Source organism: Bombus terrestris, chromosome 9 (genome assembly GCF_910591885.1).
Source record: "Bombus terrestris chromosome 9, iyBomTerr1.2, whole genome shotgun sequence".
Lineage (NCBI taxonomy): Eukaryota > Metazoa > Arthropoda > Insecta > Hymenoptera > Apidae > Bombus > Bombus terrestris.
This window is the reverse complement of record NC_063277.1, coordinates 90,327-107,673: the sequence shown is the minus strand read 5'-3', so window position 1 is coordinate 107,673 and position 17,347 is coordinate 90,327. Positions and strand designations below refer to the sequence as shown.

At 35.8% G+C, this 17,347-nt stretch overlaps 1 protein-coding gene across 6 annotated transcripts; it reads right to left on the bottom strand.

Moving 5' to 3' along the window:
• Positions 1 to 487: 487 nt before the first annotated feature.
• Positions 488 to 17,347, bottom strand: LOC100650604 (protein N-terminal asparagine amidohydrolase). Of its 6 annotated transcripts, none has more exons than XM_012311643.3 (9): positions 17,208 to 17,346; positions 13,011 to 13,156; positions 10,504 to 10,632; positions 2,789 to 2,976; positions 1,855 to 1,920; positions 1,541 to 1,723; positions 1,214 to 1,422; positions 915 to 1,076; positions 488 to 800 (listed from the first exon to the last, which is right to left on the bottom strand). In XM_012311643.3, the coding sequence occupies exons 4-9, from the start codon at positions 2,973 to 2,975 to the stop codon at positions 675 to 677; spliced, it is 933 nt and encodes a 310-aa protein (XP_012167033.1). In that variant the 5' UTR covers position 2,976; positions 10,504 to 10,632; positions 13,011 to 13,156; positions 17,208 to 17,346; the 3' UTR covers positions 488 to 674. The 6 variants fall into 6 exon arrangements, with proteins under 6 accessions (XP_012167033.1, XP_012167031.1, XP_012167030.1 ...); XM_012311641.3 differs by lacking the exon at positions 13,011 to 13,156 and adding an exon at positions 16,727 to 16,807 and having other exon boundaries at positions 17,208 to 17,343; XM_012311640.3 differs by lacking the exon at positions 13,011 to 13,156 and having other exon boundaries at positions 17,208 to 17,347.

The following is a 17,347-nucleotide window of genomic DNA, read 5'->3' as shown; positions in this document are numbered from 1 at the left end:
GTGCGTCTTTCGGGCCAAACATAAGAAACGCGAACTAGACTCGTGGTACGTCCTTCGGGCTACATGCGACAAACATTTTTTTTCTTGACCGCATTTGGACGATATATTTTCTTGAAAAATATTAAAAAGATACCATTAAAAAATCTTGTTCGATGATCAATTGGTAGTAATTAGTTATGGAACATCTCGCAGCATAAAATTAGTAGTATTGTACACAACTTCGAACGCTCAACTAGAGCGTCAAATAGCTCGATGTTTGACCGACCCTGTCGATGGTTGTTACGACACGCGCTGTTGGAACTTAAATCGTAGGGCAAGGGGCTAAATATAGCAAATAATGAAATAGAACTATAAACCATGCACAACTATAAATCACGTTATATCACATTCAGCGATATCGGACTCCTATTTTGAAAAAAGAAAAAATAAGCACGAAAGACACATGTTTCATCAGCAATACCAAATAAGGTAAAACATAAGATATAAATCAATCATTGTACCATCCATATTATTATGCAGATTTTTCATAATAGAAATTCTTCATTTCGTTACTCTTGAATTATTTGACTTATTTAAACCCTATAGGAATCTTGTATTATCATGAAAATTTCACTAATCGTGATTTTAATAATATCTTTCATATAAGCCTTTACGCATAACTCGAATACTCGATATCAATATCGTATAGGTTGCCAAACACCGGTGGTTTCATCCCGGCGATAATAATGGGGTCGATTATCACGGAAGACGGTGACAGCCGGAAACTGATTGTCCTGTATGTACTTGAGTGTTGCGCGTACCTAAGGCAGAACATTTCGAAGAACATGAATGAGAAAGAGTCAGGTATAATGACAGGTTAGAAACATTTATCCAATATTGATCTTATGATCGTTCGATCGATTGTATCGCATTACCTGTGATACAAAATGTGGCAGTTCAACTTCCGGCGCAGTTGAAAGATGTTGTAGAATAAACTGATCGGATTGGGCTAACCAGAGATCGACCCCTCTCAAAGGATCATAGTTGAACGGTCCGATTCTAAGTAAACCAAGCGTACAGTCGTAAACATCCAGAACCTACACAACGACAGATAATCCTTTATGGTTACCAACAATGCGTTACAAGTAATTCAGGTTAAAGGCGTGCGTAATAAAATCGTATTTAGAATTGAGATTTACATATTGCGACTCCTTCGAAATACTTGCGTACCCACCTGTTGACCTCCGGTTAAATGCCTAGCGCATCTCAGCGCCTGGTCGGGTCCCTTGTCGGGAAAAGTTGCAGGGAAAATCTCGCCTGTTTTTACATTCAATCCGATACCATATATTATCGGCCAATGAGTGCTACCTCTTATCGTAGTGTTCAATTCGCCTACACAGCATATAGTAAGATCGATCTCCACTGGTTGCTTGTGAAATGCCGCTAAAAGAAATGCAACGTTTTTTGCACTTTATCTAAATAGAAATGATAAAAAAAGAATGACCAGGGGGAGGGGAAGAGGAATGGTGTTGGTGGTTGTAGCGGTAGAGAAAAGACTTACAAAGAATATTGCAAAACAATTCTTCGGAATAATTTCTTGGATCGGAATAACCACCGACGAGTTGTAGTTCCAGACGACCCTCTGGAAATCCAAGGGCGAGTTCTGTTACCCTCTGGATCATTGCTGCTGCTGCATCTTCTGTGCCAGCACCATCCAGGTGCGCTAACGCGGCAGCACCGGAACCTAAATCGCATATTGATTCACAAACGTATTCAATGAATGTGCGTGCGTTTGCACGCCCGCGTGTATCGAACTGTTGTCATCGTTTATTGGCGCAATTAAGCGATAATCGAAATCCTTATGGTAGGGCTTACCGGAATGCCTCACAACGACAATTATACAGGTAGTCATATCATCCGAACCAATGATGCTCACATTTTCTGAAACAAAAGAATAAAGAGATAAAAGGCTAAACTTAATTATTTCCAGGACTTATAGATTACTGTTTCCTTTCTGTAATTCGTTTGCTTCTGAATGAGATTAGAATTAAAGAAAAAAGCAATGACTGCGAACGAGACACGGAGAAAGTTAAAACTGACGACTTTTTCTAGTAATGGTTTGTTTCATTCACATGAGAGCTAAAGTATCGCTAAATCTACTCGGTTCTTTCTTGGTCTGACTGGCTATCAGTCTCTCTCTTGATGGTATATTAGTTCGCGTAGCATATACATGTATTTGTGTTATTTTTCAATATTGAAATGCGCAATGTGTTCTTTCGGAAGATTCTCGAATAAGACAAACTGGAGACGGCATCTAGTCCAGTAGAAATCGCTGCAACTAATATTATGTAGTTGCAGGCATTACTGCAGGGTAATTCCCTCGTTAGTTGGATCAAATACAAAATAGTACGCAAGGATTACGCTGTTTAATTATACACGTGATTTGTCATCAGAGGCGACAATATTGGCTTTCTGTTAAACTAGGGCCGGTTATATGAGTACATACATATGCATGCATGATCTACGGTGTGATTGACGGCACTGTCTTTAAGTCAACTAGCAAATATGGAATTAAAAATGAAACATAAACATTTCTATTGTAAATTTATGTTAACAGTTTCTGATTTCCAGAATTAATAACTTATAGCAGCAATGATACGGTGAAATGCAATACTTTTATATTTTATTTAAATATTCCCTTTTTTCCTCTCTTATTTTTTTTCTTACGTGCATAAAGGTATATGTACCCACAGAAAAATCGAGGTCAATTACATGAGTTGTACAAATGAATGAAACGGCTCATATTTACTGTCGTGTGGCAAAGTAGCGGCCATTTCCCTTTGACGTACGTAAAGAAGTCCCATCGGTCCCACTAATTTTGCTGGCATCAACTGAAGTTGGGTTGCGGTTTCACGATATACCGGATGAGCTACGTACAGCGATCTGCTATCCGTTGGAATGTCCTCTTGTAGGACCCCGTTTACCACCAGCACCATTCTGTGTAACAAATTATGCAAGCTTCGTTAAAATCAGAATGATACTAGTAAGCAGTAAATACATCATACGCAATTCCCTAGTGAGTCGGAATAAAAATAATATTACGACAGGACATTCTGTAACGTAACTCGTAACTATAACGTATTAAAGAGCGACACTGTTTCATAGGTATATATTCAATTCCGAGTAAAGAAGCTTAACACGTACAGGTAAATCGCATAAATACTACTTCCTTTATCGATATTCTTATGGAAGAAAGAAATGGGATATAGATCATTGAATAATCGACTAAAAATAAATATAGGATAGGAATGAACAGAATGTATATGAAGCGGTGTTGAGAAAATTTGGCAATACATACATATATGTTAGGTGCATCTTTTTAATAGGGTATTTTTCTACGTATCTAGGTTTACGATCTAAAAAGTATTACGATAAAGCTGTTTATGAAATCGATGGATCGAGGATTATCGGCAAGCATTGTTGGCACTCAGGCTCTGCCGTTTGCGTTAATCGTATTAACGATAAAATCTCGGGATAATCGTGCTAACCAGCCAGCCAGCCGGTCAGCCAGTCAGTCATCCAGTCATTCAGTCACCCAGTCATCCAGTTAGCCAGCCAGTCAGCCAGCCAGCCAGCTAGTCAGTCAGTCAGTCAGTCAGTCAGTCAGTCAGTCAGTCAGTCAGTCAGTCAGTCAGTCAGTCAGTCAGTCAGTCAGTCAGTCAGCCAGCCACTCAACCAGCCAGTCAACTAACCAGTCAGCCTCTCCTCCTAATTTACTCGAAAGGTTAAGGTCATTTGCCCCGAATGACATTCTGTGTTTAACCTTTCGTTTGTTTAACGAGATTACTAACAAACCTAGAAGCGAAACTAGAGCGAGCTTTCTTGAGATGCACCACCTCGCTGCTCATTCACAAAATGATTTTCTGTCAGTACGTTTTTTCAATTCTGATCTTTTATCTAAATGTAATTAATTTGGTCTTTTTCCTTGAAATTATTATCGACACGATTAATAAATGGAAGAAGGAAACGCAAAAGTGAGGAACGGGAAACGCAAAAATACGGGGAGTGAACAAAAGTTTTATGATCAATGAATGGCCTGTGTGCCTATGTGCACATATTCTGAAACATATACATATAATACCTATGTATGATATAAGTATATTTTATATAAAACCAGAACGTTTTGATTTGAATCGACTTTCACCACTTTTGTATATTTTTATCATATTTCGATCGTAATTCCATCAAGCTTTCGAATAAAACACACTGCTACATTCTAAGTATAACAAAGACATGAGAGAAAGAGATAGATAGATAAATAGATAGATTGGAGAGAGAGAGAGAGAGAGAGAGAGAGAGAGAGAGAGTGAGAGTGAGAGTGAGAGAGGGGACAGGGAATGTAGCTTAATGTGAGAAACGTTTTCTTTTGATTTCTTTTCATCTTTTTAAAAAGCTCACCTTCTAAAAAGAACTACGAGGTGGTTACAATTTTCCAAATAGACGAAACTTTTCTTGATAGAAATGATATTGTCGAGGAGCCAATTTGAAAGATTGAAAATTTGAAAATCTTTAGCGTTTCTTCGCTAACTAGTCGATTTTTGATTTGCCGAAATCGTAGCTCTGTAATATACTCGGCTAGTTTCGATCGATAATGGATTTATTAAAATTGTCTACACATTTCCATCGATGACGTTCAGAGCAACACAGCAGACAGAGCAACATCGGGAAATTTTCGAGCAGAAGTTTGATTCATATTTCATAGGTGAAACGAATAATTTGTAAAATAACACAGATATACACAAAGTCAGAGCGCGATTAATCGTAGTATTTAATGCACACAATGTCTACGTGATAGAAGAATGAATCGCGATTCGATCGCGAAGAAATATTTGAAAGAACATGAATCCCAAATCAAGCACACGACTACGACTAAGCATTCACAACAACGTTTCATTCAATCGTCGTCTCGGTTAGGCTGAACTCATTAACAAATCGTGCTAATTATGGCTTCTATTATCGGTTAAAATGCCGATTGGTTGATCGGCGCGATCCATACACGGGTAGTGGGATGGGTTAAAATCCAGTCGGGACCAATCGAAGCGGGTGGTACCGATCAGATATCAAGTCGCCGCCGCTGCCACCGCTGCCACCGCTGCCACCGCCGCCGCGCAGCCGACATCACCATCACCACCACGAATAACAAAATAACATGTTTGCTTCGCTTTTATACCTCCTCTCTTATTCTCCGTACCTCGGAAAGTGCTTTAAAATCAAATCATCTTCTTTGCACAATGCTTTTTTTCTTTCACTTATCTTGTAGCTAGTGTACCGCTTACAGATGATCGAAGTTATTACTAGAATAGTGTTAACATACTACTCTGCGTCTAGTTCGATACACTATAGGTGTGCATGTAGTTTTATCAAAATTCATTGAGATACTAAATTAGTTTATATTTTATATATATTGTCACTTGAATTAAAACATAACAAAGTAACAAAACAAAATTTTAAAACTGAGATTTGATTCCTTATCTTTGAAAAAGTTAATTGAATTATCCATACTCTGACATTGATTATTTATGTACCTATCTTAAATTAAAAACATGGTAAGTTATAGAGGAAGATGGTAAAAATCGTGAACGGGAGATAAACATCAGAATAAAGATGCGTTGAGATTATGCTTGATTATATAAACTGTATTTTAATGACCTTTATCTCGATCGGTCGACATAATATATGTATGTATTCTCTCTTTGATATCCCTAACCTTTCTTATCTTCTACAGAAAATCTCTTCTCTCCCAAAACATTCTTCAGCTATCGTATAATATAATAAATCTGAGAAAATGAAATTTCTTAAAATTTCTTAAATGCGATCTTTAGTCACTCATCAGAGTCATTTGTTTAACATTGTGTTTATTCTATGCGAGTATTTGTAATTTGTATTATAATTTTTTTTTCATTTTGCAAACGTACCATTTGTGCGTATATATTTATACAGGTGGGTTAGCAATATTCTTGATTTCATAGGAAATATCCTTCTTTTTCGCACAACGATCTTTTGTATACAACACATGGAACACGAGTCAGATACAAACTTCTGTAAGATATAGAAAATGAAAATGACGTTCGCAGTAAATAAAGATTAGTGTATCGTTATACACCAAAGAACTGTCGTATTCGTATTCGTCGGACAACGTAGCATATAAATAGTCTTTCAATTCCTGCTCTTTGCGATTTCTCTGTAAGCCATCATATCCGACTTATAAATCTAAAAATATCGTTTCGATGCCTACCGACAGAACACTATTTACTCATGGGAGAATGAATAATGAAAAAAATGCAGATTGCAAGTATATAGACATCCTTGCCATCCTCTATGATCTTTATCATCAAAGTTAGTCAGATAAATAGATAGCAAGAATTAAATTTAGCTGAACGAAGAATTATGGACGAAATTATCGAGGAAAGACAAAAAGAAAGGAACAAATATTAAATCGAAAGTGGAAAAAGATCAGCCGTAAAAAAGGGTAAGAAAAAGGATCGAAGGAAGAGCGGTGGAAGGGCAAAAGAGAGAGAAGGAATGGAACGAAACATCTTGGTTGTTCGTGACCATAACCGGCCAAGAGGTTAGTAATAGGTTGGTTGGTTGGTTGGATGGCTGACTAGCTGACTGTGCAGATCGAGCCACACGGAAATCCACTTGAAAAGTAGCCATTACCTTAATTATTGGTCTTTCGTAGAGAGACTATGTGCACGTTAGCCAGAATACGATGCGAAGTGTGTTGGTCGGTTCTCTTGTCCTGTACTATTGGTTGAGAATTCCTTTCCACGACATTTTGCTCAGAATCTATCGTTAACTTCGCAAGTTATTTGCAAGGATAATAAAAACGCAAAGAAACAAAAACGTTATATAATCTAACGAAAGTATTTTGAAATCGTAAAGAAGCAATCGTAAAAAGCGATTGAAATAAAAGTATATTGGTAAAGGAAAGGTATTCGCTAATAAAGTCAATATTCATAATAAAATTAGAAATAAAGAAAAATTTGCATAGCATTTGAAAGAACGTTCGAATGACAATATGCGAGAAATTGGCCAAGTATGTACCTAAATCTCTCTTGATCAGATTTTTTCACATTTACACGATCCTTGCTGTTTTCGAGGGTATAATTTCGGAACGGCATACCAGAAACTTGGTATCTGCTCCCCCTCGCTCGCTCGCTCTTCCTTCTTTCTACCGATTACTCGCATAATGCACGCCAACTACGTAGTTACACTCGCGCCACGTTACATGTACACCTATATACGGTTGAGTGTAATTACACAGCTAGGATGCGGCCACGCAGTTATTTATTTAAGCGTGCAAAGGGCCGTAGCCATTAACGGGTGCCTTTCCTCGAATCACCTTCTCTGTGGGGCTGGTATTCTAATGACTGGTGATTTCACTGAGAATCTCTACCAAGTAAATCTAAATGACTACGCGCGACTTTGCCCGAGCAAAACGAGCATTTTCAATCGAACAATTTTCCTCTTTCTATCGTCTACTACCACGGGTATATCATATACACCCGTCATTCACTTTGCTCCGCTTTATCTTCTCCTTAACCGATCATGATTTTTCGGTTCTGTTTATTCTGTTAAATCAATTCAATTCGCTTGATTAAATTAACCAATTAACGGCAAATTACCGCTATCATTATCGTTATCAGATATAGATATAGATTTTGTTGGGTAATTGAATCTTCAAGTCTAAAATACAACGATATCAATGTCATAGCTGATTAACTTCATCCTACTAGAGTCCGTGGTATTCGCAAGGATATGCGGGTGCAATGCAATGAATATTTGTGTTAGCGTTATTATGCTATAGGAAAATGGAAAAATGATCAAAATGCGTGTTACGAAACCTCCCCGCCCTCCCCACACACACAATTCCGTACTGTTGGTATACGGTATACTGTAATTGTAGTATACAACGTCTGGTAAGCGGGGACAGCGCGAAAGACCAATGGAAAATTTCACACTGTGCCGCCGTCGCGTCGCTTCGATTGCAGACGTCACGAGTGAAATGATAAATTATTATTACCAACAGAGAATTGTTTACGCGAAATAAGGAGGAAGCAAAACGAGAAATCAAGTAACGAAATCGAATCATTCTGTGATAACAACACGAAAAAAGGAGGTCGACATCATTTAGTAACGCGTTTTATCTTGGGTGGAATTGACATGCGAGTGCGACCAACTTGTGTCGTAACTTGTAACGACAATTCGATAATTTTATTGTAAAAATTTTCTTTTATTTCTTTTCTTTCTGATTGTTCGTGCACAGCGAATTCAATTGCAACGATAATTTGACCGTTCTTTCCTTCAAGAAAATTGTTACGATTTATATACGTTACAAAGAACCAAATTAGTTGTGTAAAATTTCAACTGGCTTTCATTTGTAGCCAAGCGTTTTATCTAGTCATGCACCTCATCGTCGATATTAATGGATAGCTGAATTTATTTTGAATTTGGCGGGATCTACGAATCGAAGAATTCCGATTTTAACAGATGGCGTGAATAACGAAGAGCGAATGTTACAGTATCGGTATTTATCAATAGTTATAGCAAATATTGTTTATTAAAGATATGAAACATCGCGATTAAATATCTATGCAATAACAATTAGTAACAATCGTGCTCCTTTATTTGCTTTTGTTCGGTTGGAGATGATTTTCTTTGTTCTTTTTTCGATTATTCGATTCAATAGATTAACATTATACGAGGAAAGAATATCTACTACTACTAAAGAGTATCTAATCACTATTACTACTACTATTACTACTACTACTACTACTACTACTACTACTACTACTACTACTACTACTACTACTACTACAGATTAAACTAATCGTTGCATCGCAAATGGTTTCTCTGCATGTTCAATGTAACAATAAGAATCTGTAGCAAATTCAATGTACAATAATTTTTCGTTAATAACGGTACGTTTGTCGATGAATTAAAATCCTCGTTGAATCACTAGTATATGTATGTACTTATACATGTATAATCCAAGATAGAAAATTTATCGAAAAGGTTATCAACGGAAACCGAGCCAAAGGCATTCTAACTCATCGATTTGCTTTTTTTTATATACATATGTACGTACGATGGACATGAATAATTACCATTTACAACTCAAAGGGATTCTACGCGGTTGGTTTTTTCCTCTTTCTAGATTACAACTAAAACATCTTGGAGAAATAAATGACTAAACCGTTTAACGATAAGATTAATAGAGAACACGATCATCCTACATAGTACGCCGTTGGAGAACCGACAATGAATTGAAAATAGAAAAATTCACTACGTTTGAGTGACGAAGCAATTTGACGATACAATCTGTTTTTTTCCCAATACGCGAATAATTTTATGATCGTACATAATAATCGTTAATATTCCAATACGGTACGATTAAAGAATAACCGATATATGTATTATTCTAATTATCTGGATGAACAAACATGGAAAATATTAAAACAGAAAGTATGAATGTAGTTAGTTAGATAAGTAAGAAACAAGCGAAATTATGAATACAGTAAAGGGACGTAAGTATTTATAAGTGGTCACCGCGATCAGTCAAACTTTTACATCTTCGTCTTATCCCCAGTTTTCTTTCTGAAACCGAAAAGAGCCAGTCTGAACTAAATCGAATCGAATCGAATCGAATCAAATCGAATCGAATCGAATCGAATCGAATCGAATCGAATCGAATCGAATCGAATCGAATCGAATCGAATCGAATCGAATCGAATCGAATCGAATCGAATCGAATCGAATCGAATCGAATCGAATCGAATCGAATCAAATCGAATAAAATCAAAAATTTGTACACTAAAAAAAAGACACGGACAGCAACCTGTTCGGTTTTAGCAGTTAGAATTATTAAATTTATAGTTTTTCCGTAGTTGGAACGGGAGACGATAACGCACATAATAAACATGCTCAGATAACGAGTAGCCGTTTGAGCTAACGTAGTCCGATAAACGGTGCCCAAATACCATATATATATACGTACATAAAAACAACCATCATCTAAAGCGGACCAACCACAAACAACTATTTACCAGATTGATTATCGAACATTCAAGTCTATCGATATCCTGACACTTTATTTCGACGTGTTCGTTATACGTACAATGTTTGTTATCTACGATTTCTAAAATGATCTTGTTTCAATGCAATGTTCTTCTCTTACCGAAACACCAATAATCCAAAGGATAAATATGTATCAAGACTTTATACATATACTTGACATAAAAGTAAATAGCGATTACAATATGATTACATTTGAAATGTAGATTTTAAAAAGAACCAAACAGCTGAAAATGTAATATAATGTAAAATCGGAAGTTCGCCCAAACCCGAAAGAGGAAGACTAAGTAAAATAAATAATATGGTTAAATTTTTAGTCGTTTCGATTCGTCATCGATATGGGAGTGCAACCGCAATATTGGATCGCAAGCGTTTTTTCATACTCACTTTACGGTTCTTCGGATTTTTCTTCAAACTGATCGACACGTTCCTGCCGCCATTTTTGAAAAATATGCTGCGTTTGGTATTGCTTTCGTTCCTTTTTTGCTTTTCCTCCTTCAACTTCTCACGATCTTTCTGCAATATTAAAAAAGGAAAAGTTTTGAAAACGAAGCTTGAAAACCAGCTCCAAATTTATGATTTGAACATTCATTCAATTCAAACGTTTTTATCGTGCCTTTCCTCTTTAAACTTGCTTCGTTGATATTCCTTTAAACACTCATAAGTCATATTGGTTAAATACGCGTATGCATTTGTTGCGTGATATGTATCTCCTGTTCGAGTGAAATAAAACGAGACATTTTTTACGTTTAAGTCTAAACACTTTTCCCTCTCACTCCACTTGTTACATCCACAGGAAAGTTCTAACAATTGAAATGACTCATCGCGAGTAACGGTAAATTATACCTACGTTCATTCGCTCTAACTTAGGTATTACAAGCATCATAAAAACGCATTTACGTTGATGCGAGGTTTACTTGGATCATATGAATCGATTAAACAATAGAAAATAAAGCTGTCAGTAGAAAAATCTTTCTAAGATTAAAAAAAAAATGTAGAACACAGCTCGTTTGTTGGTTGCGTCGTGAATTGCACTCCACCCTGCTTACACCATGTTACAGGAAATCAAATCCAGCGATTCTTATTTTCTTTTCAATACTTTCTGGTTTCCCCACTGTCTAGCGTTCATAGAAAGAAAAGAAAAGAAGAAAGGAAGAAAGGAAGGAAGGAACAACCAACTACATATGCTATATGCTCTCAACTAACATAACTATAGTACCTATACATACATACAATCGTAGTAAGTGAATTTGCATACAGTAGCCCAGCAAGTCTGCAATCGTCTGATTTCCTACATATTTATGCGCTACGACTTCCTCCGATTGTTTATAAACGTATTCGTTTATACTGGATGTACAATGTGACGAACTTATATCCTTTTTCTTTTTCCTTTTTTCATATACTCTTGCACGTACAATATGCAGTCGACTTTAATCGGAACACGATTAAACCATGTTTTATATTTCTGTATTTGATACGAAGTTATCAATTTGTCGACAGTTAAATATCAAAAGATTAGTACCTACGTTTACCTGTAAACGGTAATGACAATTATAATTCCATAATCACGCTGATCTATTGTCAAAATGTGTGATTACGCGCATCTAATCCTTGCACGCACGCAATTGTATAGGTGAAAAGAATACGGATAGGATTCACGGCGTGAACGGCGCGTGCGTGGACACGGACGTAAGTACGTGTGCACGTACACCACAAGCTAGTCCGCATTCCACGAGTGGAACAACCGGTACACGGTCCAGTGACTCTCAAGTTGCATCTCTCCAAGTTGTGTTCGAATGGGATGGAATCGTTATGCAACAGACAACAGAAGACGAGAGTCAGTGGCCCGTTGGATTCACGGAAGGTGAACTGTTCTTCCGGGTCCTCTTCTCTTCTTTTCCTATCTCACTACCCTTCTCCTCTCTTTTTCCTCTTTACTCATATCATTCGTTTAGTTTCGTCACTTACACAGCGAACACGCGCTTATAGTTTGTGGATGGATTGAAATCGAAAGTCGGACTGTCCGCAACACAAAAGAAAAATGACGCACACCTGTTTCTTACAGATAGTCGTCACTTTTTTCCCTCTTTCTCTTTGGTTTCTTGATTCTACTTTTCACGTGTATCTGTGTCCTAATTTTACGAGATAGCATGCTCTTCGATATTCGCGTTCATACAAAATACGGCTAGAGTTAAAATGCGTTTGTCTTATGGATCCGAACAGAACGCACTTATCTAACGACTCGCTTAACAGTGATATTTTCTTTAATTATTTAAAAAATGTTCTTCTGTAAAACAACGATAATCAATTTGATAGAATAATAAACTATTACAATTCTATCTTTCCTTCGAATACGTCTGAGTCTAAGGATATCAGTGTCACAATATCGGCGTCAAAAAATATTAGTAGAACAATCGTGGTGTAATTCGATACCCTCAACGCTAAGTTTTGCCAACAATTAATGTTTTGCAGGACAGTAATAATACGTTCGTAAATCTCTGTGAGCGATAATTATCTTGGGAGCTAGAGTGAATCTAAATTTCTAATCTCCCCCTCCCTCCTGTCCTTTCTCTCTCTCTCACTCTCTCTCTCCCCCTCTTTCATCCTTCGAGCTAACAATAAGCTTAAATCTGAGTTTCTGATTTATGTAGACCCCGTAGGGAGTGCAGTTACCAGGCCTCTCTACACTCTACACACTATACAGTACAAACTACACACACCTTCTTTACCCTCACGCGCAATACGTAGATATCATACGCTTCTATGTATATATTCACATACCTAGCGTATATACTATATACGTAGGTATATCCATATGCTTACATCTATTCCCGGTCCGATGTCGCAACGATACGCATGTACGCAAGACACATTATCCTATTAGTCGTACTTACCTATACGTGTCGATGAAACGCATCACAACATATTCCTATGAATATAAACACCGAGTGTGTATCTGTTGAACCGTAGTGCGAATGAATTTGTCCAGACGCATACGTAACGATGCGTCAACGAAACATATATATGCATCTAAAATCAACTTTTATACAACTGTCGTCAAATTTTAATTGGACTTTATTGAAGTAAAAAGTAATCTATGGTAATAGTATTTTTATGCAAAAGTTTTTTTTAAAGGCAATGATCTCTTATTTCCAAAAATTTCTACACACACGTAAAGCAACTTAAAAGAAAAGGCGTCGGCGAACAAATATATAAAATATAAAAGAATAAAAAAATTAAAAATTCGTTCAAAATATCTCATGTCCGATCCGATCGATACAATGTTTCGTTTCGTGTTTAAATTCTGCGTCTAATTTGATAGGATGTTAAAACGTCGATGATACTGCAATGAAATATAATAAATTTAACAATAATATCAAATTTTATTCAAAATGACCAATAATCGACAAATACGAAGATCTAAGAACAGCTAGAACAAAAAAACAACATTTGTATAAAGATGTATGTGAATTAACGTTACAAAGAGGAAACCGAGTCGTATCGAATCATATCGAGTCATCGAGTCGTGCATAACATTGAAACGTTACGGAAAATGATGGTATATCGTTGGATGGCAAGTGGTAAGTAAGTAGCTGTCACAGATGAACTAGCGGAAGAGTAAAAGGTTAACACCCTCTACTAGCCTTAAGAGCATCTTAACTCAGTTTAGTCCGTGACTTAAGAGAGTTTCGAGAGCCGAGAGACTCGTGTATCCACCACTACTATTATCACCAGCTCCACTCTTAAACACACATACAGTATGCATTCATATTCTCATCTGCCGCCGCGCTGCCTTTATCATCATTTGAAAAGACTCAAAATCTTATATTTCCAATCAAAATACTTCCGTTTAATCATGTTACTGTTTCCAATTTCTTCTAACCAATTGATGATTATTCTCAATAGAATTTTGCAAAAAATGAAAAAGAGTAAAATATCTACCGTATATACTTTAGTCTGACATATTTGTTTTCTTCTCCTTTATTGGAACGTTTAAAAAATTTAATAATTATTAAAGTACCAAAAAAAGATTAAGGTTATGATTAAATCTGTGGGAAATTGTGGCAGTTCATGACTCGAGTTTGTGCGAATACCGGGGATTAGTTACAATTTCATGCACGAATCACTTTAATATTTTCCTATTAAGCCATGTAACCACGTTGCACGAGTTCCTATTACAGTTGCAGAAGAATATATAATATAGTCTAAGTATATACTATGCTATAATATATATGTCCATACATAAAGTACAGTAGTGTACATATTAAAAATGTACACGAAGGAATACTTAAACTCTTTTCAATCACATATGAGTATGTGCGACGAGTCTAATAATAATTACACGTATCTAATATTCAAAAATAAAAGTAAAAACTGCGAGATTTCAGATCGCTACATATATACATATGCACTATATTTCAATCTCTATTGAACATATAGAGATATTGAAATCAAATTGTTACTTTTTTTTCTCCTTAAGAACTATAGAGATCGTTTAATGAAAGGATTGCTCAAAATAGAATTAGTAACAGCAATCATAAACGATGGATGAATTTTTGTAACTTATGAATATAAAAATTCTCTTTCCTCTTAAAAAAAAAAGGAAATAAGTAAAGTGTATGAAATTAACCGTATTTCATTAAAAGAAGATAAAGCAACAGTTTCAAGGATGCAAAATAAAAATATACAAATTTTCGATAAAAATCGTAGAAATAATTGAAAGAGTGAAGGAAAAAAGGAAAAGGTAGAAAAACATGGACAATATAAGATTGAAGAATGGCAAAATATTAGAAAAGAGAAATGAACTTGGATATACAGAATATATAGTAGAGCGAGTAAAGAGAGTAGAAGAAATAAATACAAAATAAATGAAAAAAAAATGAAATGTACAAACGGTAGAGTAAGTAAAAAATTAGATGCGTGAATATATCGAAAAAATGGTTCGACGATTCTGGTTAGTGGTTAATAGTTATGGACCATGCATAACTATTCTAATCTAAATGTAGTTATGTAATATTATGTAATCTAACTTAATATTATCATATAATAATATAACAAACTATGTAATCTAACCGTAAACTAATCTAAATGTAACACCTATAGCAAGTATTGTATACACACGTGGTGTTCAAGAAAATGCTTGATACCAAGAACACACGTAGACAAGATACAACACCGAAGCCTCATGGCTTCAGGGTCCCAGCCACGGCCAGATTAATGAAGTTCATTCGCACAGTGGCTCTCAATCGTTAATCGGTATTTCGTAAAGCTATTTTAGTTTTCGCTATACCCAACAATTCTTCTTTTTTCAGACTTTAATTACAAAAAGATTCCAGTAATATTGCAATTAGTAAAACAACTGATAGCAATATACCACTTCCTATAATGAATATTTCTTCAAATTTCGCCATTATATCATATAGTTTTATTATTAATACAATATCATCAAAAAATCAACTTGTCGGCTAGCTTCAAATATTATGTATATAATAATTATTCGTATTAAATATATATGTCTGTGTATGAACGCACGATTTTTTCGTGAACAATTAAGTTTCATCGTCCATCTATTTTACGAGTCAATTTTATTCTGTGCTTAATAATTCAAGAATAACAGGAACGCAAAAGAGTATTTTCCAGTCGATATTTAAGTGGTCTTACTTTTCAATATTCTTCATTTTTAAGTAATTTGCAAATAAGTTTCAGTTCAAACGTTAACATAATATTTAAATTAAGTAATTTCACTTATATAATATTAGACAAGTACAATAAAATATTGTTTTTTCCCTCATCAACAAATTAGATAATTTATATCATCTAAACATTTTATAGAAAAGCTAAATCCAGATTTACGGTACGATATATTGATATATCTATCGACCGATTAATCTACAAGAAAACAATATTAAAAGAACGAAAGATGAAAAAAGAAAACAGAAATTGATTGATCGACAAAAGAACTTATTCAACACTGAAATAGCATTACAATACGAGTGTATACGACGCGCCGATTCCCTGTGTACCTGTATGTAATGCGACACTCGGCTTCGATAGTGTACACGTTGTCGCTTGTAAATTGTGCAAGTTGTTCTACGACGCAATTTTCCTACATACATATGTATACAGATATGTACATCTTTTCACTTGATATCACTTGTATACCTCCACCTTTGCATACTTTACAATACGTATGAAAATTCGAGAACGTAGCGTTTATATGTTCTGTTTCATTTTATCTCAATTGCCTTAGTAGATGTTAGAAATTAAATAGATTATGCCCATCTTTGTTTTTTATATACGAATATTATCATATCTGCATTACTTGCACGTGTAAAATTATAAAAACAATTCTAACGGCAACTACACTATTCTATTAGACCATTTGCGGGCTTACAGGTCATGATATGCGAGTCGTAAAAAATTGTTTACAAACACATTGTCTTGGCGGTTGACTTCCAACGTTTACAAATACGTTAGAAACAGTTGTGCGCCATGGCGTACTGAATCAAAAATTATAAGAATTTGTCAGAAATTAAAAATCTGTGAACACCCACATTTTTTGTGTAATATACTTTTAATAAGTTTCAACATCGACAATGACAACACTTACCACGTTACGGCAGCTGATTGAACAAATGGTGTCCGATTTTGCAAATAGGTGATGAAAAGGTAATGTCTAGTAATGTTGAACCTGCATTCGACAGGGCAATGAGGAGATTGCTATCGTAAAATAGTAGTTACGCAACAAGCAACTGGTTGTATGTATACACACGCGTTGTAGTCGATCCGAAATGAAACGTCAGTGGTCACACTGTCATCGTCACTATCATCGTCACCGTCACCGACACCGTCACCGTCACCGTCACAGCCACCGTCGCCGTCGCCGTTGCCGTCACCGTTACCGTTATCGTCGATATTGTCGTTCACATTGCAAGCACATAATGTTATCGAGCACACACAACGTAATAATTAACCAACTCGGACTCGTTTAAAGCTTGAGAGCGAAAGAAACGATGGAATGACGAGAGAAAAAAACCGTAAAGATATAGATAGAAAAGATACGATCTGATCGTGGTAGTCGTGTCACTTACGATTGCCAGTTACACACAGTCCAAACAGAAAAAGTGAGGCGCTTCGAGTGACAGTTAAACAAAAATTCAATAAGATTGAACCGACACGTTTTCTTTTTCATTACAATTACTCACACAACATCTACATCGTTCGCACTGGC

Bases quoted from the DNA above. Each gene is read 5' to 3' on its own strand.
- LOC100650604 (XM_012311640.3), bottom strand. From the start codon at position 2,975: ATGGTGCTGGTGGTAAACGGGGTCCTACAAGAGGACATTCCAACGGAT. The intron at 1,921-2,788 runs GTAAATATGAGC...CTTTTGTTTCAG, and splicing joins CGCTACTTTGCCACACGACA to AAAATGTGAGCATCATTGGT. The intron at 1,423-1,540 runs GTAAGTCTTTTC...CATTTCTTTTAG, and splicing joins ATTGTTTTGCAATATTCTTT to CGGCATTTCACAAGCAACCA.